At 43.4% G+C, this 23,129-nt stretch overlaps 1 protein-coding gene across 4 annotated transcripts in view; it reads right to left on the reverse strand.

The window, feature by feature from the left end:
• The window catches only part of CYP4X1 (cytochrome P450 family 4 subfamily X member 1), a 47,885-nt gene that overhangs the window by 23,738 nt on the left and 1,018 nt on the right, over window positions 1-23,129 (reverse strand). Inside the window, exons 2-3 of one of the 4 annotated variants that reach the window (XM_074376536.1) lie at window positions 18,014-18,141; window positions 17,793-17,836 (exon numbers count right to left, since the gene is read on the reverse strand). In XM_074376536.1, the coding sequence (XP_074232637.1) occupies window positions 17,793-17,836; window positions 18,014-18,026 (57 nt within the window). In that variant the 5' untranslated portion in view covers window positions 18,027-18,141. Of the gene's footprint in view, window positions 1-2,934; window positions 3,584-17,792; window positions 17,837-17,999; window positions 18,142-23,129 lie in introns of those variants that run through there. The other 3 variants (XM_010951040.3, XM_010951033.2, XM_010951047.3) reach the window with 3 other exon arrangements.

A 23,129-nucleotide genomic window follows, 5' to 3' on the forward strand; every position in this document is an offset into this window, starting at 1 on the left:
ACTTCATGAAATTAAAAATTTTTTGTACATGAAAAGACAGTATCAACAAAGTAAAAAGACAATCCACAGACTGAAAGAAAATATTAACAAATCATACACCGGGGATTAATATCCAGAATATACAGAGAACTCTTAAAACTCAACAACAAAAAACAAACAACCTGATTCAAAATGAAGGACTTAAACAAATATTTCTCCAAGTAAGATATACAAATGGCACTGAGTGCATAAAAAGATGCTCAACATCATTGATCATTAGGAAAATGCAAATCAGAATGATGAGCTACTACCTCACACCCATTAAGATGGCTATAATTAAAAAAAAAACAGGGAAAGACAAGTTTTGGCAAGGATGTAGAGAAATTGGAATTCCTGTGCACTTCTGGTGGAAATGAAAAATGGTATAGCCACTGTGGGAAAAAGTATCGTAGTTTCTTAAAAAATTAAAAATAGAATTAACATATGATCCAGCAATTCCATTTCTGGGTATATACCCAAAAGAATTGAAAGCAGGATCTCAGAGATATTTGTACACCCATATTCACAACAGCTAAAATGTGGAAATAACTCAAGTCTCCATCAACAGATGAACAGATAAACAAAATGTGGTATGTACATATATGGCAGAATATTACCCAGCCTTAAAAAGGAAGGAAATTCTGATACATGCTACAATATGGATCAACGTTGAGGACACTATGCTAAGTGAAATAAACTAGTCACAAAAAGGTAAATACTAAATGATTCCACTTATGTGAGATACCTAGAGTAGTCAACATCATAGAGACAAAAATGGAATGGTGGTGGACAGGCACTGGGGAAATGCAGAAATGGGAGTTATTGCTGTTTTGTTTGCTTTTTGTTTTCATGGGAGTTATTGTTTAATGGGCACAGAGTTTCAGTTTTACAAGGTGAAAAGTGTTACAGAGATGGATGGTTTGATAGTTGCACAACATTATGAATGTTTTTAAAATCAATGAACTGTACACTTTAAAAATGGTTAGGATGGGGGGAGGGTATATCTTAGCAGTAGAGTGCCTGCTTAGCATGCAGAGGTCCTGGGTTCAATCTCCAGCACCTCCATTAGAAATAAATAAATACATAAACCTAATTACCTATCTCCCTTAAAATAAAATAAAAACATTAAAAAAATTTTAATGCTTAAGATGGTAAGTTTTATGTTAGGTATATCTGACCACAATAAAAAAGTTGGAAAAAATAAGAAATTTTCAAGTCATCCTGAATGCTAGAAGACAATGGAGTGATGTCTTCAAAATTCTGAGAGGAATTTATTTCCAAAGTACCATTCTATAACCAGCTAAACTATCACTCAAGTTCAAAATTATAATACAGACATTCACAGAGATTCAAGAGCCCCCCAAAATTCACCTGACATTCTTTCACTCACCCTCAAGAAGCAACCCATAAACATGATTAAATTAATCAGGAACAAAAAGATACAGTGTCCAGGAGACAGGAGATAAGACACAGGACACCACGATATCCACGTACAAGGCCTAGAGAGCCATCAGTCCAGGTTGGAACAGGAGAAGTCTGTGGGACAAATGCCTCCAGAAAAGCATATGGACTGATAGATTGTTTGGTATGTTTCAAAATCTGGCAATATTATTGAGATGTGTTTGACATCTATAAATAGCATTTGCAGAAAAAAGTAGCAATCGGTATTGAAAAACTAAGCATATGAGAGAAGGAGGAAGTTAACACCCTAAGGGAAAAAAAGCTCTATGAGAAAAGGAACAAAATCAACCATTAGGTCAGTGGTAAATGTATATAATCGAAATAATATAAATGCTAATTTTTCTATTTAATCTAAAAATACAATATAACTCAACTGGGATAGTCAAAGTGAGGTGTAAGAGCTAAGGTAGTTAATAGATGGATATTTAAAATTATTAAATTAAGAAATGCAACATAGTAATATTATTTCACAAATAAGGATTTAAATGAACAGATAAAATAACTGAAAATGGCTGCTTTCAGGAAGAGGGACTAGCAGCTGGGGAGCCAAGAGATCACGCAGTAGCTCTGTTGGGAACACCCTCCCTACCCACTCATCTTTTAAGATTCTGCTTAGCCTTTCACAGACTCTTTCCTCCCGTAGGTAGAGATAGGTACTTCCCTCCAAGATTCCCTGGTCCCTATGCCTCTGTCCAAGCACTCGTTACTCTGTATTTTCATTTTCCACCTGCCGTCTAAGTATGCATCTGACTTGGGGCCCTTGAGGACAGCCCCTCCCCGCCTCGTGTCTTCTCTTTGTAATCCTAGTACCTATCACACAACTGCCACTCAAAGTTGGTTGCAGGAATAAAACAAGGAATGGTGTGGGGAGTGGATTTAAAGAACAGGAGAGACCAAAAGGTAACGGGTCTCCCTCTATTTCACAAATTCCAATTAGTCATTATTTTCTATGTGATTGGCTGGAGCTGTTCCTACTTCACAAGAATCTCCGTTGGAAAGGCTAAGGATGGCAACTACTGTGTCTAATTTTGCCTATCTTCTGCACTTAATAAGTGTTACTTAGGATAACAGTCTATTTTTTAGCAATGTATGTGGAAGGCTTTTTAAAACACAGTACAAAAACGCAAGAGATTGGTGAAGCAATTAGAGACAGACCTGAGTTATACCACAGCTTTCTTTTGCTATATTCAGTCTCTTTGAATAGACCACTCCCAGCCCCCCAAACTTCCTTTCTAGTGGCTCTAGGGTGTTTCCATTCCCCTGGAGGGCAGTGAGGGAACATGTTTAGAATAAAGAAAGCACCGAGAGCCACAGGCTGGGTAGGAGAGCTCTGTGGAGGACGAGGGATGGGAGGGATGGGAGGAAGTAAAGGAAGCAGCTGCTTCTCCGCCCGCCGGGTTTCCAGGTTTCCAGGTTTCCAGCATCCTCCGCCACCCCTCCCTTCCGTCTCTCTACCTTCTGGTGCCCGTAGAGCCAGTGGGTGGGAGGCGTGGGGAAGGGGCGCAGGTCTCGAAGCAGCCGGTGCCTCTGCAGCAAAAGCCTGATGACCTGCAGCAGCCCCAAGGCCAAGCAGAACGCCAACGCCAGGTAAAAGGGCCTTGCCCAGTGCGTCTCGAGCCAGGAGGACTCCATCGCTCTGCGCCGCGCGGATTGCTGGCAGTCTCCGGGCCGCGGAGAGGGTGCGCTTTCTAGAGCCCCGCTCTTGGGAGGATCCACCCGCCCCCTCTTGGGGAGAGCCAGCCCACCTCGTCTCCGTGCCCTTCGGCAAGATAATCGCTTCCCCGGAAAGAGAAGGAGCGGTGGGAGGGGCAGCTGAGGCTTGGCGGGAGGAGGCAGGCTCGAGTGGCCAGAGGATTTCCAGCCCTTTAGCAATTGATGCAAACCTGCGTTCAGGGCAACTTCTTACATGGAGCGTCATAATTCAAGTGTGACAGTTTTCAGTCACAGAAGGTCTGAACTTAGGTTTTGAAATAATGCCAAGGCTGAGGTCATTGTTTTTGTTCTTTGCCACAAATCAATAGTAAACTGCTATACAAAAAGACCTTTCTTTCCCACTCTGAAACTGTACCAAATCCCACAAGGGTCTGGGGGCTGATGGTGGGTGTGTATGATCATTAGACGGTATATGGTGTGGCCTCAGTAGTGTGCTGGTAAATATTTTACAACTGGTCCTTACTCTGATTTCTTGTGCTTGCCAACGGCCATCATGTCCTATGTCAAGCCGCCAGCAGAGGACCCTGACTGAACATGGAATTGGGAAGAGATGCAGAGCAGATGCCATCTTATAGTATTTCCACCACACAGATACAAACAGGGCCTGCTGCATGATTTGTGGATCCTAGGGAAACATGAAAATGTGGGACTCCTTGTTAAAATTTTATTAACAATGTCAAGATGATGGCCGAAGAGCATTAAACTAGGCATGCACCCTTCCAAGTGCCCATGAAGCCAGCCCTGGATGCAAGAGATGCTCTTAATCTCAAGATCATAGAAAATAGTAAAATATTTAGAAAGTAATGGTTTGTATTATTTATTACTTATCAGGCGGTGAACTGCTGTCCCCCACACCCAGCCTTCTTTTTACACATTACCCACTATTCTTCAATTTGTTCATTTATTTATGCTAAAACAGGCACATGTTAGTTGTTGGATTTGCAGCCCTAAACAATAAACCCAATCTCTGCTGCAACTCCCTATTCTCCTCCCATCATGCCTCCCACTCCACAGGTCCCCTCCGCAGTCTCTGGAACCAAATTCTACTTGGCAGGTTAATGGTTAAGACAGACTCCAGTGAAGATTTCTTCATGTGGACCAAGTACTGGCCCCTCGAATGTTCCAGTATGCACCACACATGAAGTGTTTCAGCTCCCTCTTCCCCAAACCTTCCCACCTCCCACCTACCTCCATCCCTCAACTAGAAGTTGTTATTTGAATATTCTGATGTATACAGTCTTTTCTGGAGAACTCATGGCATTTTAATTTTTCAGATTCTTCTTCTGTGCCCTGCTCCTTCCCCAAATTGTGATGAGTGTATGGTGGCCCTCTTAGGGCTGCATCATAGTGAGCAGACTGAAGACATCAGGTCCGTGCCTTAGGGTCCTGGCTAGTCTCAGCTTCGTGAGAGGTAGTCTGCCAGTCTGGTCCCTGGGTCCTTTGTGCTGGCTGACAAGGAGTAGGGTGTAGTTGGTGAACTTCTAGTTAGTTCTCCCCACAGGGTCAGGGCCTGGGCACACCTCAGCTGACACACTCCAACCCAGGCTCTTGCTGGAGGAGTTAATCCCTCCAAGACCTGGCCAGGCCATCAGCTGCATCCCATGTCCTTCCTTGGAAAACAAAGGAAATTTGAGGCTTTTTGCAATAGACCCAGGAGCCTAAGAGAGGCTCAAGGCTGCTTGCTCAGGCTCCTTCTCTGCTTCACTGCCATTTTCACTCTGGTTCTTCCCCAAAAGACGACTCTCAAATTTACCTCAATCTGTGCAAACCCCCCTTCCAGGATTGTAGCCTAGACTGGAGGAAATCAGTTACTGTCCTGACTGCTGGCTTCCCAACCTCTGCCAGTACTTGCCCCAGCCTACCAGGCTGGAAAAGGTGGGGTTTTTCCCCAACGTCTCTTTCATGTAATAGAAACTTTCCTTGTGATATTGCCTGTGTTCCCTCTAGCCCTGATTGAGAGTGAAGATCTATAACCCAACAAGACATGCGAAGGGGAGATACAGGAACTTTGAAAATTATTTATTCTGGCCAGAGACTGGCTTTCAATGTTTATTGAGACTCAAAAGTCCCATTTTGGAGACCAAAAGCAGAGCAGCAATCCCTTCCTTCTCTCAGCATTCCTGTGCAATGGCCATTGAATTGAAGTTCCTTGGCTGCAGTACAGGAGATAGAGGACACCCTCCAGCAACACAGATAATGATGCTTGGCAGGCCCAGGTAAGGATTTCAGACTTTACTTAGGCTATGAGGATCCACTGAAGGGATTTAAGATGGAAAGTTCCATGGTTAGTTAGTAGAGCATTCTGATGCTTATTTGGATAATCATAGCATGTAAACATCTATTGCATGCTTACAGTGCCAAGTACTATCCTAAAGTGATTTACATGTAGTGACTTATTTAATTCTCATAGTACAAATCTGAGGTTGGTATTACCATTATCCCTATTTTACATACAGGGAAGCTGAGACACAGAGAGATTGTGCAATTTGCCCATGGACATCAGAGGGTAAGAAGTGAGTTCAGGACTTGAATCCAGACAGTTTCAGGAGTCCAGGACCCAGGATCTTAACATTTATTGGAGCAAATTTTGTGTGTATAGAGAGTGCAAGACTGGACCAAGGAGACTAGTTCTAATACTGCTGTCATATTCAGATAAGACTTGGTGATGGCCTGGACTCGGGGAGCACCATGGGACAGAGAGGCAGGATGAGTGGGAGAAATACTGGAGTGTATTTTTGATGGAAATCGGTAACTGACTAGATTTGGGCACAGTAGGGAAGAAATCTAGGATGAGCCCTGTGTTTTTATTCATTGAGGTAGAAAACGTGAGAAGAATCAATATTCTCTAATCCCTTCCTTGGCACCTGCAGTTCTTGGCCTGTGTATCTTGTGCTCCTCTCAAACCCATTTTGAAGACTTACCTCCTCTATGAATGTTTCTCTAACCACCCTCAGCCCATGGGAATCTGTCCTGTGAACAACTAAAAATACTCATTTTTATGGCTCTCATTTGATACTTTGTTCATGTTTTCACTTATTTTTCACGCCACAATCAGCAATCCTATGCAGCCTCATTATGTACCTCTTTGTACATAGAGCTTGTCTTCCTAATTAGGTCTTAAAACTCTATGATGGTTTAAACATTTTTTTTCATCTTTTGGACTGCCTTGGAGCCCAGCTTTAGGCTAGACACACAGTAGATGTTTTATAAATAGTTATTGTTGTGGTACACAATGGTGGCTGGTCGGTGACATGGTGACACATGGGTTGGTAAAACAATTTAAGAGAGATAAAGTATAGGAATAGAAAAGGAATTTATTAGAGGTACAATACCATAGACAACAGAGGGCCGCAGACGAGAGGTGCCTGTGTGAGCACTGAGGGCCGGTTGTTGAGGGTCTTTTATACAGTAGGGTCACAAAGTACCTGATCAGCTTGTGCACAATTCTCTGGTTGTAGGTGAGGTCAGAGGTTAAGGGTCTGTGAAGGGGTGATGGGGTTTATGACTCTGATAAGGCGGGCTGAAACAGGCCAGCCTGAGCATTACCTAGGGCTATTTGTTAGGGGAAATATGCCCAGTAAAGAATCTACTTTAACCCAGGAATGAGGGTCATTGGACTTTGACGTCAGTTGGCCCAACAAGATGTGGTCCCTCAGCCACAAAAAAGAATAAGATAATGCCATTTGCAGCAACGTGGATAGATCTGGAGAGCATCATACTAAGTGAAGTAAGCCAGAAAGAGAAAGAAAAATACCATATGATATCACTTACATGTGCAATCTTAAGAAAGGACACAAATGAAGTTATTTACAAAACAGAAACAGACTCAAAGACATAGAAAACTAACTTGTGATACCAGGGGTGGGGGTGGGGAAGGAGGTAGGAAGGGGTAAATTGGGAATTTAAGATTTGCAGATACTAAACTCCTTTTCTATTCTATACTTTATCTCTGGTAAATTCTTTTACCAACCTGCGTGTCACTGGCTCACTGACTAGCCGCCCCAATGTGTCCCACAACACATCTTCTTTATCCAGTCATCTGTCAGTGGACATTTATGTTGTTTCGACATCTTGACTATTGTAAATAGTGCTGCTGTAAACATTGGGGTACATGTATCTCAACAAACTTCCACGACATTTTTATGAAAGTATTGAGACTGGGTATAAATCACTTTGTTCTACTCTTAATTTAACACAGTAGTTAAAGTTTTTGAAGGGGTTCGACTGGGAAGACCAACATGTTTGAAGTATAAGAGGCAGGATAGGGGGAGGGAGTGGGCAGATTAGATCTCTGATGCCAAATAACCTCAATTTTCTTAGAGGAGTCTGAGGCATCTTCTGCCCTGGCAGGGACAAGGACGACTGAGTGCCTGAGCAGAGTGGGGACTTGGACAAGCTGCTGTGGTTAATACCTGGGGACATTGGCAAGCAAGTTGTTCAAAGACAGTGGGATTTACATAGCAGTTCCATGCTGAGGGCCAAGGACACATAGTTGCTTTATTTCCTCCTGCAACAGCCTGGAGGTTAAGAGCATGGAAATGTTCAGGAAGGAGGCATAGAGCCAGACCCCACACTTGCTGCAGCCTCCTGTATAGCAGCCAGTGCCAGGCAATGTCAGGATACAAAGATTTCCCTGGGGCATCTCCGCATTTGGTGGAGGGGACAGGTTGATAAGCAAAGAGCTGTAGTACAATGGATAAGTGTTACAACTAGAAGGGCCCATATGGATTATCTAGACCTCGTCCTGTTTTACAAATAAAGAAATTAAATCCAAAAAAAGGAAAGGGGCTTGCCCTAAGACCCTTCTTTCCAGATTGAGAATTCCAAGTCCTTTCTCCTTTCTTCCTTGTCACCTGTGTGACACAGCAGTTGCACTGGTCTCCCCAGTTCCTCTGGATGACACAACAAGTGAATCAGGGAAAACTTTGAATGTGTTGAATCGCGTGGCTCTGTTACTTTGAAAATCATTCCAATATTTTAAAAACTGGGTAGAGAAGTGTGAGTCTCCAGAGGAGGAAAAGGATCTAGCAGAGATGTATGAGGGAAACCAGGAGCACCAAGTGTTGTGGAATACAAGGAGAGATTCTTTTTTTTTTTAATTTTTTGATTGAAATATAGTCAGTTTACAATGTTGTGTAAATTTCTGGTGTATAGCATAATGCTTTAGTCATACATGTACATACATATATTCATTTTCATCATCTTTTTCATTATAGATTACTACAAGATATTGAATATAGTTCCCTGTGCTATACAGTATGAACTTGTTATTTATCTATTTTATATACCATGGTTAGTATCTGCAAATCTCAAACTTCCAATTTATCCCTTCCCACTCCTTCCTCCAGGTAACCATGAGTTTGTTTTCTATGTCTGTGAGTTCATTTCTGTTTTGTTTTGTTTTGTTTTTTCAGATTCCACATGTAAGTGATATCATATGGTATTTTTCTTTCTCTTTCTGGCTTACTTAGAATGACAATCTCCAGGTCCATCCATGTTGCTGCAAATGGCATTTTTCTTTTTTATGGCTGAGTAGTATTGCATTGTATAAATATACCACAACTTCTTTATCCAGTCATCTCTCGATGGACATTAGGGTTGCTTCCATGTCTTGGTTATTGTAAATAGTGCTGCTATGAACATTGGGGTGCATGTATCTTTTTGAATTAAAATTCTCTCTGGATATATACCCAGGAGTGGAATTGCTGGATCATATGGCAATTTTTAGTCAAGGAGAGATTCTTGAAACACTTGAAATGCAAGATGGATGCCCAGTACTCCTGAGACAACAAGGACCAAGTGTAAAATGTGTTTATTGGAATTAGTGTCATGGAAGTCAGTTGTAACCGTAGGAAGAGTTGTTGAAATGATAGATGTAGAAACCCAAAGACAGTGGGTTGAGAATTGAATATGATGGCAATTAATGGAGACTGGAGAAAGTATTAACCACTCTGAAAAAGTTTGGCTCTGAGAGAGAATTAAGATGTTAGCCAGATGGGGATTTGAGAGTGGAAGTTAAGGTCTCCCTCCCAACCCTGATTCCTAGAAGAGAGAGAGGTTGGAATCCTTAGCACAGTCACTAGCCTTAAACTAGAAGGAAGAAGGAAAAGTTGGGGCAGATTCAAAGTTTCACATTTTGTGGTGTTTCAAACCACAACAGAGAATAGCACAAAATTTTAATCCCATAAAAATCCCATAAAAAAATCTCTAGATCATGTCTAGTTTTTGAATTATATTAATATCACTCAATTTTACAACTTCAAAACCCACTAGTCTCTTATCTTCCTTTTTTTAAATATAAATGTTAAAATAGTTTCAAAACTATTTTAAATTCAAAATAGTTACGTTTAAGAACACATTGAAGTCATCTGATCAAGAGTACACTTGCATGGCACTGAGTTAAATAGATGGCTATTCTCAACAATAATTTAAACAAATGCCTTCAGCAAACCCTCACATGTGTTTGAATTGGATGGAATTCCAAAAATAATCATTTCACTTGAGCAATCACATAAATAATATAACAACATGGCATAACAGCCTTGGCCAAGCTAGCCTTTCATCTGGAAGTCTGGAATAATTAGATAAAAATAATATTGACCTCTTACTAGCCTGGTGCTTTACATGCACCATCTCCGTTCAATAATATTGACCTCTTACTAGCCTGGTGCTTTACATGCACCATCTCCGTTCTCTTAGGTACGCCTTACCATGCCCACAAATTGAAGGCTAGAGAAAGCTAAGTAACTTGACTGAGCTCTGTCTTCTTTTTTTTTTTTTTTTTTTTTTGAGTGAAGATAGATTTATTCAGAGAGATACATTGAAAGGCAAGAGAAAGGCCATGAGGTATAGGGGTTGGGTGCTCAGATTAAAAGTAGGTACACACTCCATAGACAGAATGTGGGCCATCTCCAAAGAGGGAGAGAGAGAGGCCCAACTGAGCTCTGTCTTTTGTATCACATGGTACCTCCAAGGTACCCTAAGACCCCCTCCCCTGCACATATAGTGAGCTATAAATTGACCCAAATGTTCTAATATCAACCTGTACTCATTATTGACTAAATATTGACATTTCACTCTTGTAAGAAACAAAAAAGGAAAATGAGCATGAATTACACATTTTGAAGTATTTAGTATTACCAAATTCAGATGATCTATTTCTAAGGATTTTCCCACATGACCACTATTCATATTTCCTTAAATTACTCAAATTCCTGAAGTTTGGAGCAGTTACCTACTCCAACTAAAATGAACTCTGGACCTTAACTTAAAATTAGAAAAATACATCTCCCCAAAATGTATATATTTTCCTACATTCTTAAAACAGGACCCAAACTTTCTAAAGACAACAAAAAGAGCTCATTTTTCTAATGTAAGTATCACATAACTTTACTCATAAAATGGTACCCATTTTGATGAACCAAAACACTGTATAAACAAATGTGGAATCTTCAAAATTTAAAGAAAATTTAACAAAGCCTAAAGTAAAGGTAATGCTTTGCTTTTATAAGCACATTTTAAAATTTTAATGAAGCTAAAATATTGTTCTTTGTAATCTGACAGCAAAATTATAAATAAGTGTTACTACTTCCATTTCTTTCAATTGCTTAAGCTTCCATGGTTAATAACCCTAGTTCTATTAATAATGGTTATCCCATTGTGTTATCTAAATGGCTTTTAATTTTTAATATGGAGAAAGACATTCTAGTATAGAGACAAAGATGGGAATTGTCAAAATAAAATTAATGAAGAACCTATTCTTCAAAACTTTCATGTATATTGTATTTATGATAATGATCTCAGCAGATTTGCAGAAGTATTAATTTTTTAAATTCCATTTTTAATGATTTTATTCAAAGCCTTCATTGTATTGGTAATAGCACTGATGGGTCACTAGTTTTGGGGTTTTGGGGTTTTTTTTTTTTTTTTGCAATCTTTCTGTTTTTTACAATAGACTTTCCTCCACTTGAAATAATTGGGTTGGAGGAAGAAACACAAGCATGTCAGCATCTGTAAGTTAGTTCTTAAAATGTTAAAATTGCTAAGTACCTACCCTATCGATTGCATAACAAAAATGATATTTTATAACCCTTTTGCCTAAAATGCCACTCAAAATTGGGAACGTATCATCTGGATCTAAGCCAATGGGAAACAAAGCAAAAGAAGAAACCTGCCTTTCTGTCCTGCCTGCCCTGCATTAAACCTCTCCTGTGACTAGAAATCACCGAGCCAGTAAATGGGAGCAGGAAAGAAGGAAATGCGGAGTACTGTCTCCAAAAATTCTCCTGCTTTGTGTCGAATCTGCTTACAGATCAAATCGCTAACCAGCTTCCTGCAATGTGCTATTCTGTGGACAGAACCTAAATTCTGGACTCATGTTGTACTTAAGTAAGGGCAACCTCTCTAAGCCCCAGTTTTCCCAACTCTAAAAAAATGGGAATGACAATTGCACCTACCACCCTCAGTTACTGTCAGAATTAAACACGTAGCACTGAGCCCGTGCTGGGGCAGTGAGTGCACACGTGTATTTTAATATAATTATCAGAGAAACCAGGGCTCCAGCCAGGGATACCTAAGGAAGTGAAATAAGGGGTATGCCATTCTTCTATTTACCCATTGAACAAATATAAATTCAACAAATAATATGTATACCAAACAAATATATCCCATCAATAAACAAATATGTGAAGACTTAAAGACACTGTCATACCATTTACCAACTACCCCATATTTCCCACTAAGCCAATGATTATTAAGTGAATTAATCATGGTTCAAACTTCTTCAATGCTTTCATCCCTTCATTTTCAAAAATTCTGAATGAACCAGCTACAACAGTCCACTACTGAGGAAGTGTTGGGGTGGCCTTGCCCTAGAATGAAGCTGAAAACTGGAAATTACTTTAGGTGCCACTAAAGAACTGAAAAACAGCCCAAACCTTTTTAACAGAAAAATATTGAAATATACAGGAGTGAGTTAAGTAACAAGATTAAATAAAGGACTTTAATTTTTTTGTTGTTGTTACAGACGAAGGGATTTACATTGGAGACAAATGGACTTTTAGACTCTTGTAATTAAAAAAAAATCCATACCTACAAGGAAGTGGAAATAATAAGAGCTTACAGAAATACGTCACTTTCAGAAACATTCCCTTGCTTGATCCTCCTGTGAAAGGTAGGGTAATATAATTTGGTTTCACAGATAAGGACCCAGAAACACAGAGCACTCCTAGGGTGAGACAGATGTAACAGTGGGACTAAACCCAGGTCTCTGGTCCCAGCTTGGGCGCTCAGCTGCTGTTGCAAAGGGATTGGCATGTATATTGTTTCACATTCGTGCCAGCTCATTCTGGCCAGGGTTTTCCAGAACTGGTTGGAGGGCATGCATGAACTGCCAAGGAAGGAGGATGTAGGAAAGGGGAGACTGGTGGTCAACCATCCAGTCTTGAATGGGCTGAGCTGAGGAATCAGAAAAAAAGCAATGTCTGGGGAGAGGCTAAGTTACGTAAGAATCCTCAAGGGATATTAATATCTGGGCCCAGAGGACATAAGTCATAGGCAGGGTGTTAATCAAGACCCAATGCAGAGACTTAGTAAACAATCTTATGGTTACCAGGGAAAGAGGGTGGGAAGGGATAAATTTGGGAGTTTGAAATTTACAAATGTTAGCCACTATATATAAAAATAGACTTTTTAAAATTTTCTTCTGTATAGCACAGGGAACTATGTCAATATCTTATGATAACCTTTAAGGAAGAAAAAATATGAAAATCAATATATGTATGTATATGCATGACTGGGACATTGTGCTGTACACCACAAATTGCCACCTTGTAATTGACTATACTTCAGTTAAAAAAAAAAAAAGACCCAGTGCAGAAAGTTGGGGTGTAGTCATGAGGATAGATCCAAATCCCCCAGATCCTAGGGTAGAATACATACCCTACCCCATGTTCCAAAGGCCCTTCTTTAGCCCACATACATATTTTTATAAATCTACATCAGCTTTATTATTTTTTCATTTGATTGGTTATTTTATTTATTAAGATTTTTTTTCATACAATTTTTAAAACTTGCTTTCCATTTACAGCTGTTACAAAATATTGGCTCTAGTCCCCATGTTGTGCAGTACCTCCTTGAGCCTATCTTATACCCAATTTTTTGTGCCTCCCACCTCCCCACCCCTATTTTGCCCCTCCCCCCTTCCTTTTCCCCACTGGTAACCACTAGTTTGTTCTCTAAATCTGTGAGTCTGTTTCTTTTTTGTTATAGTCACTAGTTGTATTTTTTAGATTCCACATATAAGTGATACCATACAGTATTTGTCTTTCTGTCTGACTTATTTCACTTAGCACAATGCCCTCCAACTCCACCCATGCTGCTGCAAATGGCAAAATTTTGTTCTTTTTTATGGCTGAGTAGTATTCTATTGTATATATGTATATCACATCTTCTTTATTCATTCATCTGTCGATGGAAGCTTAGATTGCTTCCATAGTTGGCAATTGTAAATAGTACTTGTAGCCCATATTTTGAGAGTCAAGATGGAAGTCCCTAAGTCAGTTCTCCTTTTTCTGGGAGCTCAGGAGGCCTTTGCCCTCCCTCTGCCCCACCTCAGAATGGATGCTTCTTGTATGTGCTTGGCATTTTTTAAAAACCTTAGGCTCTGCACAGGGCCCAACTCAGACTACTTAATGAGCCTAGCTGGGGCTCGGTGGGGTTAACTAACACTCTGGTCCCTGAGGGGTGAATGGGGGCTTCTCTGAAGTGTTGAAAGATCCTTTCTTTTCCTGTCTTGCCTCACAAACTGCTGACTTTTCCTTTTCAACATATTTCAAATCTGATCTGTCTCCTTAAGTCATACTGCTGCCATGGGTATAGGTAAGGTCTTCTAGCTAGGGTCTCTGCCACCAGGTAATCTATCACCCAGTGGCCTGTGGGATAAGCCAATGCCTTGTTACAAAATCATCATGGGTTTTGACAAAAGTCCTCTTTCTGGTTACAGTGTGCAATGCCCACCACAATTTACACCCCCACCCTTCCATCTTCATCTTCCACTGCCATTTTTACCCCTCAGCCACACTGACTTCATCGTTCTCTAAAAGCACCATGCCTCCAGGCTTTTGCTTTTGCTGTTACTTCCTTTGGATTCCTTCTTAATTCATCTCCTCCCCAATTAGATGGACTCTGACGATCCCAGCAGAAAATTCACAGCCAGAAGAAGATTATGGAAGATGAGGCAAGGGATTCACTTTATACCAGGAATGTCAGCAGGCATGGAGTTTCAGCCAGGTCCCTCTGGACGCCTTGCTTCCCACACAGCCCCACCCCTGCGGGCTTACTTCCAGTCCCAAAGGCAGTAGTCAAATCCATACGCGAGTCGGAGTCTACTCACCTGGCCGCTGTCATTGTTCTCATTGCCACGAGGTCACCCTCTTCCAGGCTTCCTACTTGTCTTTCGGTTCCCTTTCTCCTACTCGGCTGTGTCTGACTGTCCACCTAACTTCTCACCACCCACCTGTCCTCCAGCCTGTCTACTCTCTCCCTGCCTTTTCCCTTTCTGCCTGCTTGTCTCTCCTGTGTTAGTTTCCTCTTCCTGCTACAAGTTGCCTGCACCTTAGTGGCATACAACAACACAAATGTATGACAGTAACACTTTAGGAGAAATCTGAAATGGATTTAACTGGGCTGCAACCAAGGTGTTTCAGAAGCTCTAAGGGAGAATCTGCTTTCTTGCTTTTCCCGGCTTCTAGAACTTTGCTCTTAAGGCCTTTCAGTGAGTGGATTAGGCCCTCCCTAATTATCAAGGAAATATCCTTCTCTTATATCAACTGATTGTAGATGTTAACCATATCTACAAAATCTTCACAGCAGCACTAGACTTCTGGTTAATTGGTTAACTGGGTACTATAGCCTCTCCAAGGTAACATGTAAAACTCAACTTCACAGTCCACCCTTTCAACTTGGCATCCATACACATCCCATGAAACCATACTGAATCGGCAAACAAATCCTATAATAAAGTCATACTTCTGCCAACTCTCTGGCATATAATTCAAAGATGCTAATCCTTTTCCCTGAAGATAATGCAACGTCATTGGATGGTGCTCACTCTTCTCCCTGATAGCCTGAAACTTTAATGCTGTGATGTAATACATTATTAATACATCTTATGGTATATGTGAAGGGAATTAGAGAAGGAAGAAAAATCTGATACACACAAACGTGCACACACAATCATATTCATAACAAAATAAGGAAGAAATACAAAAAGTAGTTACAGTTCTTATCTCCGCACCTGGTCATGTGGTCATAACAGGCTATTATGACTACCTTCTTCCACCACCTATTCCATATTCTCTTTGCCCACAGAAAGCACCTCAGCTAGTCCTGGGTCTTAGCCTGGTGGGATGATGCAAACCTTCATTCCTGAAGGATCTGGGCCATTACTAGGCTGCCTGAATTGGGTTGTGGCATTTTTCCACCTACTTTAATGACCGGGCATGGTGGTTCTAAGAGATGCCCAAGGTATCTCCTGTATTCCAGACCTTTACCATCATTGGTAAGGCATCTACCAATTTGACTTTGGTATCCAGGATCAATCCAACCCAGCAACTGCTTTTGATGCAGAAAGGTGAAGAACCTAAAGTGGCCAGGTAGCAATCTTAACTTCCAGTCAGTGTACTCATTGCTGTGTCTCCAAGTGGAAGCATTCCTCCCTTTGGGACTAAGACTTCTAGGCTAACAGAGCATAAGTTTGCCTGGACAAGAAGCAAAAGCATTTTGCTGATAGGATTGCTAATTGTAATAAATAATGAGCAGTGCCCCTCCTGTTTCCATGCCTTGATTCCTGGACATGAAAATCTTGGCAACGAAAGAAACAATACCTTGTTTATAGCAGCGCTATCTTCAATAGCCAAGACATGGAAGCAACCTAAGTGTTCAACAACAGAGGGATGGGTAAAAACATATGTGTGTATATATAAATATATAATGGAATAGCACTCAGCAATAAAAAAGAATGGCCATTTGCAGCAACATGGATGGACCTAGAGATTATCATACTAAGTGGAGTAAGCCAGAGAAAGACAAACATTATATGTTACCACTTTTATGTGGAACCAAAAAAAAATACAAATGAACTTGTTTACAAAACAGAAACAGACTCACAGACATAGAAAACAAATGTATGGTGACCAACGAGAAAGATGGGGGGAGGGATAAATTAGGAGTATGGGATTTATAGATGCACACTACTATATATAAAACAAATGTATGGTGACCAACGAGAAAGATGGGGGGAGGGATAAATTAGGAGTATGGGATTTATAGATGCACACTACTATATATAAAACAACAAGGGTTTACTGTATAGCACCTAGAACTATAATCAATATCTTGGAATAAAAAAGAATCTGAAAAAGAATATATATATAAATTCATTTACTGTACACCTGAAATGAACACAATATTGTAAATCAACTATACTTTAATTTAAAAAAGAAACAGCTGCATATATTGGGCATTGATTTATAGCAAATACAGCCTCCTGAAGAACCTTTCCGCAAACCATATTGCCACCGAGCTGGTTCTACGTACTCAAACCTCTCCTAAGGTGATTTTTCCATTTCTGGAATGCATAATTGGGTTAGATATATTCAGAAATTATTAAAGAAGACTCAGCTGAATTTAGGGGTGTGATGTCTCCAGCTTCACTATGATCTTCCCATATGGCCAGATTCCAATCCTCAGGCGCCACTTACTTCTCTATCACGGCTCATATTTTGACAGAAGATTGAGAATTCAACTTAATTCATAATTCAGACATTGACAGGTTGAGACTCTGGGTTTTGTTTTCAGAAATTTTAGCCCTGGTTGAGGCCTGTGGCTACAGGATGCAAGAATTTCTTTCAGGTCAGACAGAGAAGCATTCTGGTCATTTACATAGAGTTTGGGCCGGGACTTTGATTCCCAACTTCATCTGTTTCTTTCCCCCTCTTTCTCCAGTTCAGTTAAGAGCAACCAGCCAAGCTTATTATGTACTTTAGTTTGATGAAAATGTTCTAAGGTATGTTCTAAATTGTGGTCATCAGAACTGAGTTAGCAGTATCCAGTGATGATGTTTTGTGTATTTCTGTTGGTACTTCATGGCCCAGACTACCTGTGTCCTCTTTACTACTGGCCCTTCAGGTATTGGTGCCTTTCCAACTCAGTGTATGAGAGACCAAATTCCAGAAAACCCAGAACCAATTCAGAAAACTCTTCCCTAATATTCTGTTCTTCTAGAACCATTCTGGGCACCAAAATCTGTCTTAGTCAGAGATCTAACAGAGAAACAGACCAGTAGATTAGGTGTCTATCCAGGAACAAGGACAGACCCAGCAGGGGAAGAAGCCTGAGCCCAACTTCCCTGGTCAGGCAGGAGCTCTCCTGCGACCTTCCCTGTCATCTCATTGAACAGCTGAGCTTAGGAGGGGAACATGGGGACCAGGCAGTCTGGTGGATGGGATAACTGACTGACTGGGATCAGGGCAGAGAGAGATAGGCCAGAGAAGGATCCTGCTCACCCAGCACCAAGGACAGGGAGGCAGGTGCCCACTCACCAATCCACTGGAGGAAGAAGTCGTACACATCTGGGGCCTTAGGTCTGCAGGAGAAAGAGATCAGGTCAAGAAAGAGACTTAAGGATTCCCAGAGGAGTCTTAGTGATAAAGAGGGTGGAGACCTAAACTGCCCAGACTTAACCTCCCCACACGATGCCCTGAATCCTTTGCTCTCAGGAAGCCCCACCCTCTCCCGGGAGCCTTCACCTCCACGGCCGTACACTGCTTTGGCATAGTCAGGCTCGTAGATGTTCAGGAAGCCAAGGAACGGTCCCACCCAGAGTTGGTGGGCGTAGGGGAACTGGTGGGTCCAGGACACCACCTTGTCCAGGCTCCCCGTCTGCTGGATCTGAAATGACAACAGAAGGCCAGGCCACTCAAGAAAACAGTGTCACCAGCCAGGCCCTATGTCCCTGGGCAGGGAAGACAGAGGGCTGCCCAGGAAGGAGTGTCCCTGCCTCCTCCTGCACCCCCCTCCCAGCCAGACACCCCGCCCTACACATCTCTGGGCTCAGTCCCCTCGCCAGCCCCATAGCCACTGCTCTAAGTCCAAGCCGTCCTCTTATTGCGCCTGACTCAGCTCAGCAGCCCCACACTGGCCAGCCGACTTCCATCTGGTACCTGCCACCAACCCTCAAAGGCTGCAGCTTCTATGCTTTCCCTTGCATGGAGAAAGCAAGCAAATATTTAGATTTAAAATTTAGGTTTGCCTGAGAGTTACAGTCTCTATAAGAGAGCAAAAGTAAATAAGATATAATAAATTTCACTAGCATCAGACCCAACTTCATCAAAGGCAGAGAGCAAGAAGTGCCTGGGGTGATCTACCCGCAGCAGTCACGGCTTCAAGCCACTGCCTTGGGGATTAACCACCTCCCCGCCTCTGCCTTTCTGTTGCCTATAATCTGAACCAAGAAGCATCCAGGAATAAAAAATATTAATTTCCTTCCTAAAAAAATGGCACCCTAAACTGAACCTTGTCTGTTCAAGATGAGGATCTAACCAATTCTATGTTTTCCTCGATCCCTCATTCATTCATTCATTCGTTAAAATCGGTAAGTATTTACTGGGCATCATCAGTAGGCACAGACTTTTGGTCCTGTGGAAAGTATAAGGACATAAAATGCCTACTGACAGCCCTCAAGGAGTCCCTGGTTGGAGTGTCTGGAGAACAAATTAGTAGAAAAAATATTTACTGGTTAATTAACATTGACCACGTCAAACATAGTTTTCCAAGAGTTAAACTCGTAGTCTGCAGACCATCAGTTTGATCACTTTGTTATAAGCTTTTCTCAGATCACTGAAAATTCTCATAAACATGCTTTCCAATGACTACTACATTCAGCCACATGGTTTGCCCACCACTTTTTCACAACAGCTGCCCTGGATACTGAGGTTTTCTTGCATTTACCCCAGTACCTAAAGTTGATTACCTAAAACACTCTTCTGCTACTCAGAAACACCGGATAAAACAGATCAAACATGAAAGGCTCTTGGAAATATTAGGGGCTACCATGTATGGACTGGTTGCTCAACCCAAGAATCATCTCTTTACATTCGCGGTTAACACACAGTCTCTGGACCAGACTGGGTTTGAATTCAGACTACATCTTATTAGCAGAATGACCCTGGGCAAGCGGCTGACCTCTTTGTGCCTTACTTGGTTCACTAGATTATGGAGATTTTTAAAAAATCTTTGTAGGGTTGTTGGAGGAGAAAACTTATAAAGTTCTTTGCTCAGACCCTAAAGCATACCAGGTGTTGAGTAAATATTAGCTATTACCAAGCATTATGAGCCCAACTAAGCAGAAGCAGCAGAGGACTCAGAAGGAGAAAGATAGTTACGACCAGAATTTTCAAACCGAGACTCTCCCCGGTCAAAATTCTTTTCATGACTACCCCTAATGCTGTGGATAAAAATCTAGTGCTGAGCCAAGTGAGGGAAACAGTGAGGGTCCAAAGGTCCCTGTGGTGGGGGCGCCAAGGGAGTGAACGGCAAACACAGAACTGGGGGAAAGTGGAAAGGAATGGATGTAAGGGCTACATGCTCTGGTGTTTGGCCAGGGCTCAGGGGCCAAAGCCTTCTCTGCTCAGAACAGGGTTTCAGACCCCTTCTCCCTTCCTTTTCCCTCCCCAACCAGGAACTGCATCGGGAAGCAATTTGCCATGAATGAGATGAAGGTGGCCGTGGCTCTGACCCTGCTCCGCTTCGAGCTGGCACCGGATCCCTCCAGGGTCCCTATTCCCACTCCCAGAATTGTGTTGAAGTCCAAGAACGGGATCCACCTGCATCTTCGGAAGCTCCCCTAATCCTCGTGGGGATGAGATCCAGCTCCGAGGGCCTCCCGCCTCCCATCCTGTCTTCCTGTCACAGTCTGCTGTCCTTTGCTTCACTGCCCACGCCCTGTTCTATTTGCCCACCTGCCAGCCTCCCTCGTCTCCTGCTCCCACCCGTCACACTGTCTGTCCTCCTCTCCCTCTCACCTTCTCCAGGCTCGCCATCTGTTCATCTGTCCACCTGTCTCTGTGCACCTAAATCCTGACCGCCTGCCCGTCCTCTCGTCTGTCTGGACTCTCCCTGTCTTCCTTCCTTTCTGCCTGTCTGTCTGTGCCTGTATTCGGCTCCTGCTGCTGCTGTGATGATCGACCACAGCCTTAGTGACTTAGAACAACACGAAGTTACTCCCTAAGGGTTCTGGGGTCACAAGTCTGAAGGGGGTTTTTCTGGACCACATCCAAGGTGTCAGCAGGGCCTCCTGCCTCCAGGGCTCTAGGAGAGGATCCGTCTCTTCACCTTTTCCCTCAACTAGAGCTGCAGTCCCTGCCTTCTGTGCCTCCTGGGCCTCCTCCACACTCACATCCAGCAGCATCTTCAAATGCCTCTCTGCTTCTGTCTTCACATCGCCTTCTCCTTCACAAGGACCTTTGTGATGGCATGGGTTCACTCAGATAAAACCGGCTGCTTCTCGGGTTCCAGGGATGAAAGCGTGGACCCCCTGGGCAGCCATCACTCAGCCGACTACATCCTGTGTGAACCCATCCCTCTGGGTCTCCAATGTCTCCCACGTGCTATGGGTCCACCCATCTGTCCCTCACATGCCTCCCTTCTTCCCCACTCCCTGGATAAAGTTCACAATGTCACATGGAGTGTGCGTCTTCCTTTGAGAGGACATGGACAGAATGGAAGAGAGACAAGGGGAGGGAACACAGAGGGGACGAGGAGGGGGCATAACACCTGCTCTGTGGCCAGGACCCAGCAGGGCGAGCATGACCCAGTGCCCCTGCAGCCTCACACTGTGGGGTCCCTGATACCCCAGCCCCTGCCAAGGGCCTGAGGCTCCCATGGCGGCTGAGTTAGGAGAAAGGGCTCATCTCCAAAGGCCCAGAGGGAAGGAGCTCACACCTGTCACCTGTCGGGGAAGGAGCGCATGCCTCCCTGCTATTCCCTGGAAGCTTCCTCACACTACATTCTTCAGCGCAGGGCCCAGCCAGAGCCCATCCTGTGCTGTAAGGAAACCTTACAGGCCTAGTCCAGCATGAGGGTCTCAGGGACCCAATGCTTCACCTCAGATGAGATCTAAGAAGAGCCCATCCTGGCCATGTCACCAGTCCCCTGTGAGTCCTTCCTCACATAGAGGGCCTCCAGGCTCCTCGAGGCCACCAGTGGCAGTTATCCAGGAGGGACTGGGAGGAACCAGAAGGGCACAAGACTTGGTCGGTGGGAGGGCGTTTAAGACATCGAGCAGGGTCCAGCCGGTGGCACCTCCGCTTCAGGAAAGCCCCATGCAGTCCCCTGCATGTCTCCTCGGCCACCCTATAGTAGCAGGGCTTCTTCAACCCTGCCCCTCTTGGAGACTGCATGGGGTCGGTCCTCCTGACCCGGGGCCCCGACCAGCCCCAGGCCCTCTGCACTCCTCCACCAGCCTCTGTCCACCCAGCCCTGCTCTCTTGCTGGTTCTGCACTCAGGTTCTCCTGCTGCCCCACCCCTTCCTAGCCCATGGCCCTGGATGCCACAGGACACCTCCTTGCAGCCCTCTACTGTGGGGTGATGCCACCACGTGCCTCCTTGAAGGGGCACCTCCCCCAGCCCGTACCAGCAACCGGGACCTTCGGCCTCATCCCTGGCCTCCAAAGTCCAGGGCTACTTCCTTTTGCTCTGACAAGGGTCAGATGGACACTCTGTTCATGACCAGGGGGTGGAATAGGAGAGTTAGCCGGGAGCGTCCTGGACAGGAAGCCTGGCAGGTTCTCTGCATCAGGTGGTGCAGGGGTCAGAATGATCCCATCGGAGCACGGGACAATGGTTGCTCACTCTCTTTACTATTCCCGGTGCTGAACAAAGTTGCTGAACCACAAAAGGAATATCTAGTCATTGAAATTCTCCAGGGAAGGGGAGGCAGAGACCTGAGAGTGACCAGAGAGAGCGGGAACATTGGGCTGGGAGGGGGCTGTGTGTAGGTGGTGGTTACTGACCCCTGACCTTTACTTTGGACAGACGCCCAGAATGAGGCCCCAGACTCTGTGAATCATGAGCTCGGGCAAAGAACATGTTGTTGGAGTGGACTGAGCCGGGTGGGGGAGTGGATCAGGAGTTGGCTTCCAAGTAGTTCTTTGTGAACATATTTTGTGTTTTACTCTGAATTATGAACTTTGGATTTGATTTTGGGGAAAAGAGTCATGAAACAGTGATGTCTGAGACTTGAACGTGGCAGTTTCCCCATCCCTTGCTCTTTCACGTACAATCCCCATGACTCTTCCAGTGTCCGTCCTCCAGAAGCACTCGCCCTGGTGAACTCCGATCACCCCTCAAGACTCCATTCTTTTTTTAAGTTTTTTTCTTTCTTCTCCTTCTTTGCTTGCCCAGTCCACTATTTATTCCACCAGTATAGGCCTTATCATATTTTCTTGTGCTAATGTAGTTTTCTGAGTTTACCTAGGAGACTTGAACTCCAACCTATTTGCTGAGTGAATAAATGACTGAACATTCCTAGGAGATACAGAGGAAAGGAATTATTATCCCAACTTTTAAAGGAAATACTGAGGCTCCGAGACTGCAAGGTGCTGGCTTCACGTGTAGTGAGCCTGCCCTGGGACCGGGCCTCCTGACTCCAAGGCCAGTGCTCCAGCACAGGCACAGTGACCTGGGACACACCTGCAGAGGGGCCTGGGGCAAGCCCTGAGGACCATTTCAGAGGCAGGCAAGGCAGGCAGTTTTGAGGTCCAAAAGAGAAAGAGTTCTGTTTCAAATGGGACTCCCAAAGACTGTCTTCCTCTGGCCACCTCACTTGTCCTCTGCAAATTAGTTTGCACCTCAGAAATGGGAATAAAAACAGAAACTA

Source organism: Camelus bactrianus, chromosome 13 (assembly GCF_048773025.1).
Source record: "Camelus bactrianus isolate YW-2024 breed Bactrian camel chromosome 13, ASM4877302v1, whole genome shotgun sequence".
Classification (NCBI taxonomy): domain Eukaryota; kingdom Metazoa; phylum Chordata; class Mammalia; order Artiodactyla; family Camelidae; genus Camelus; species Camelus bactrianus.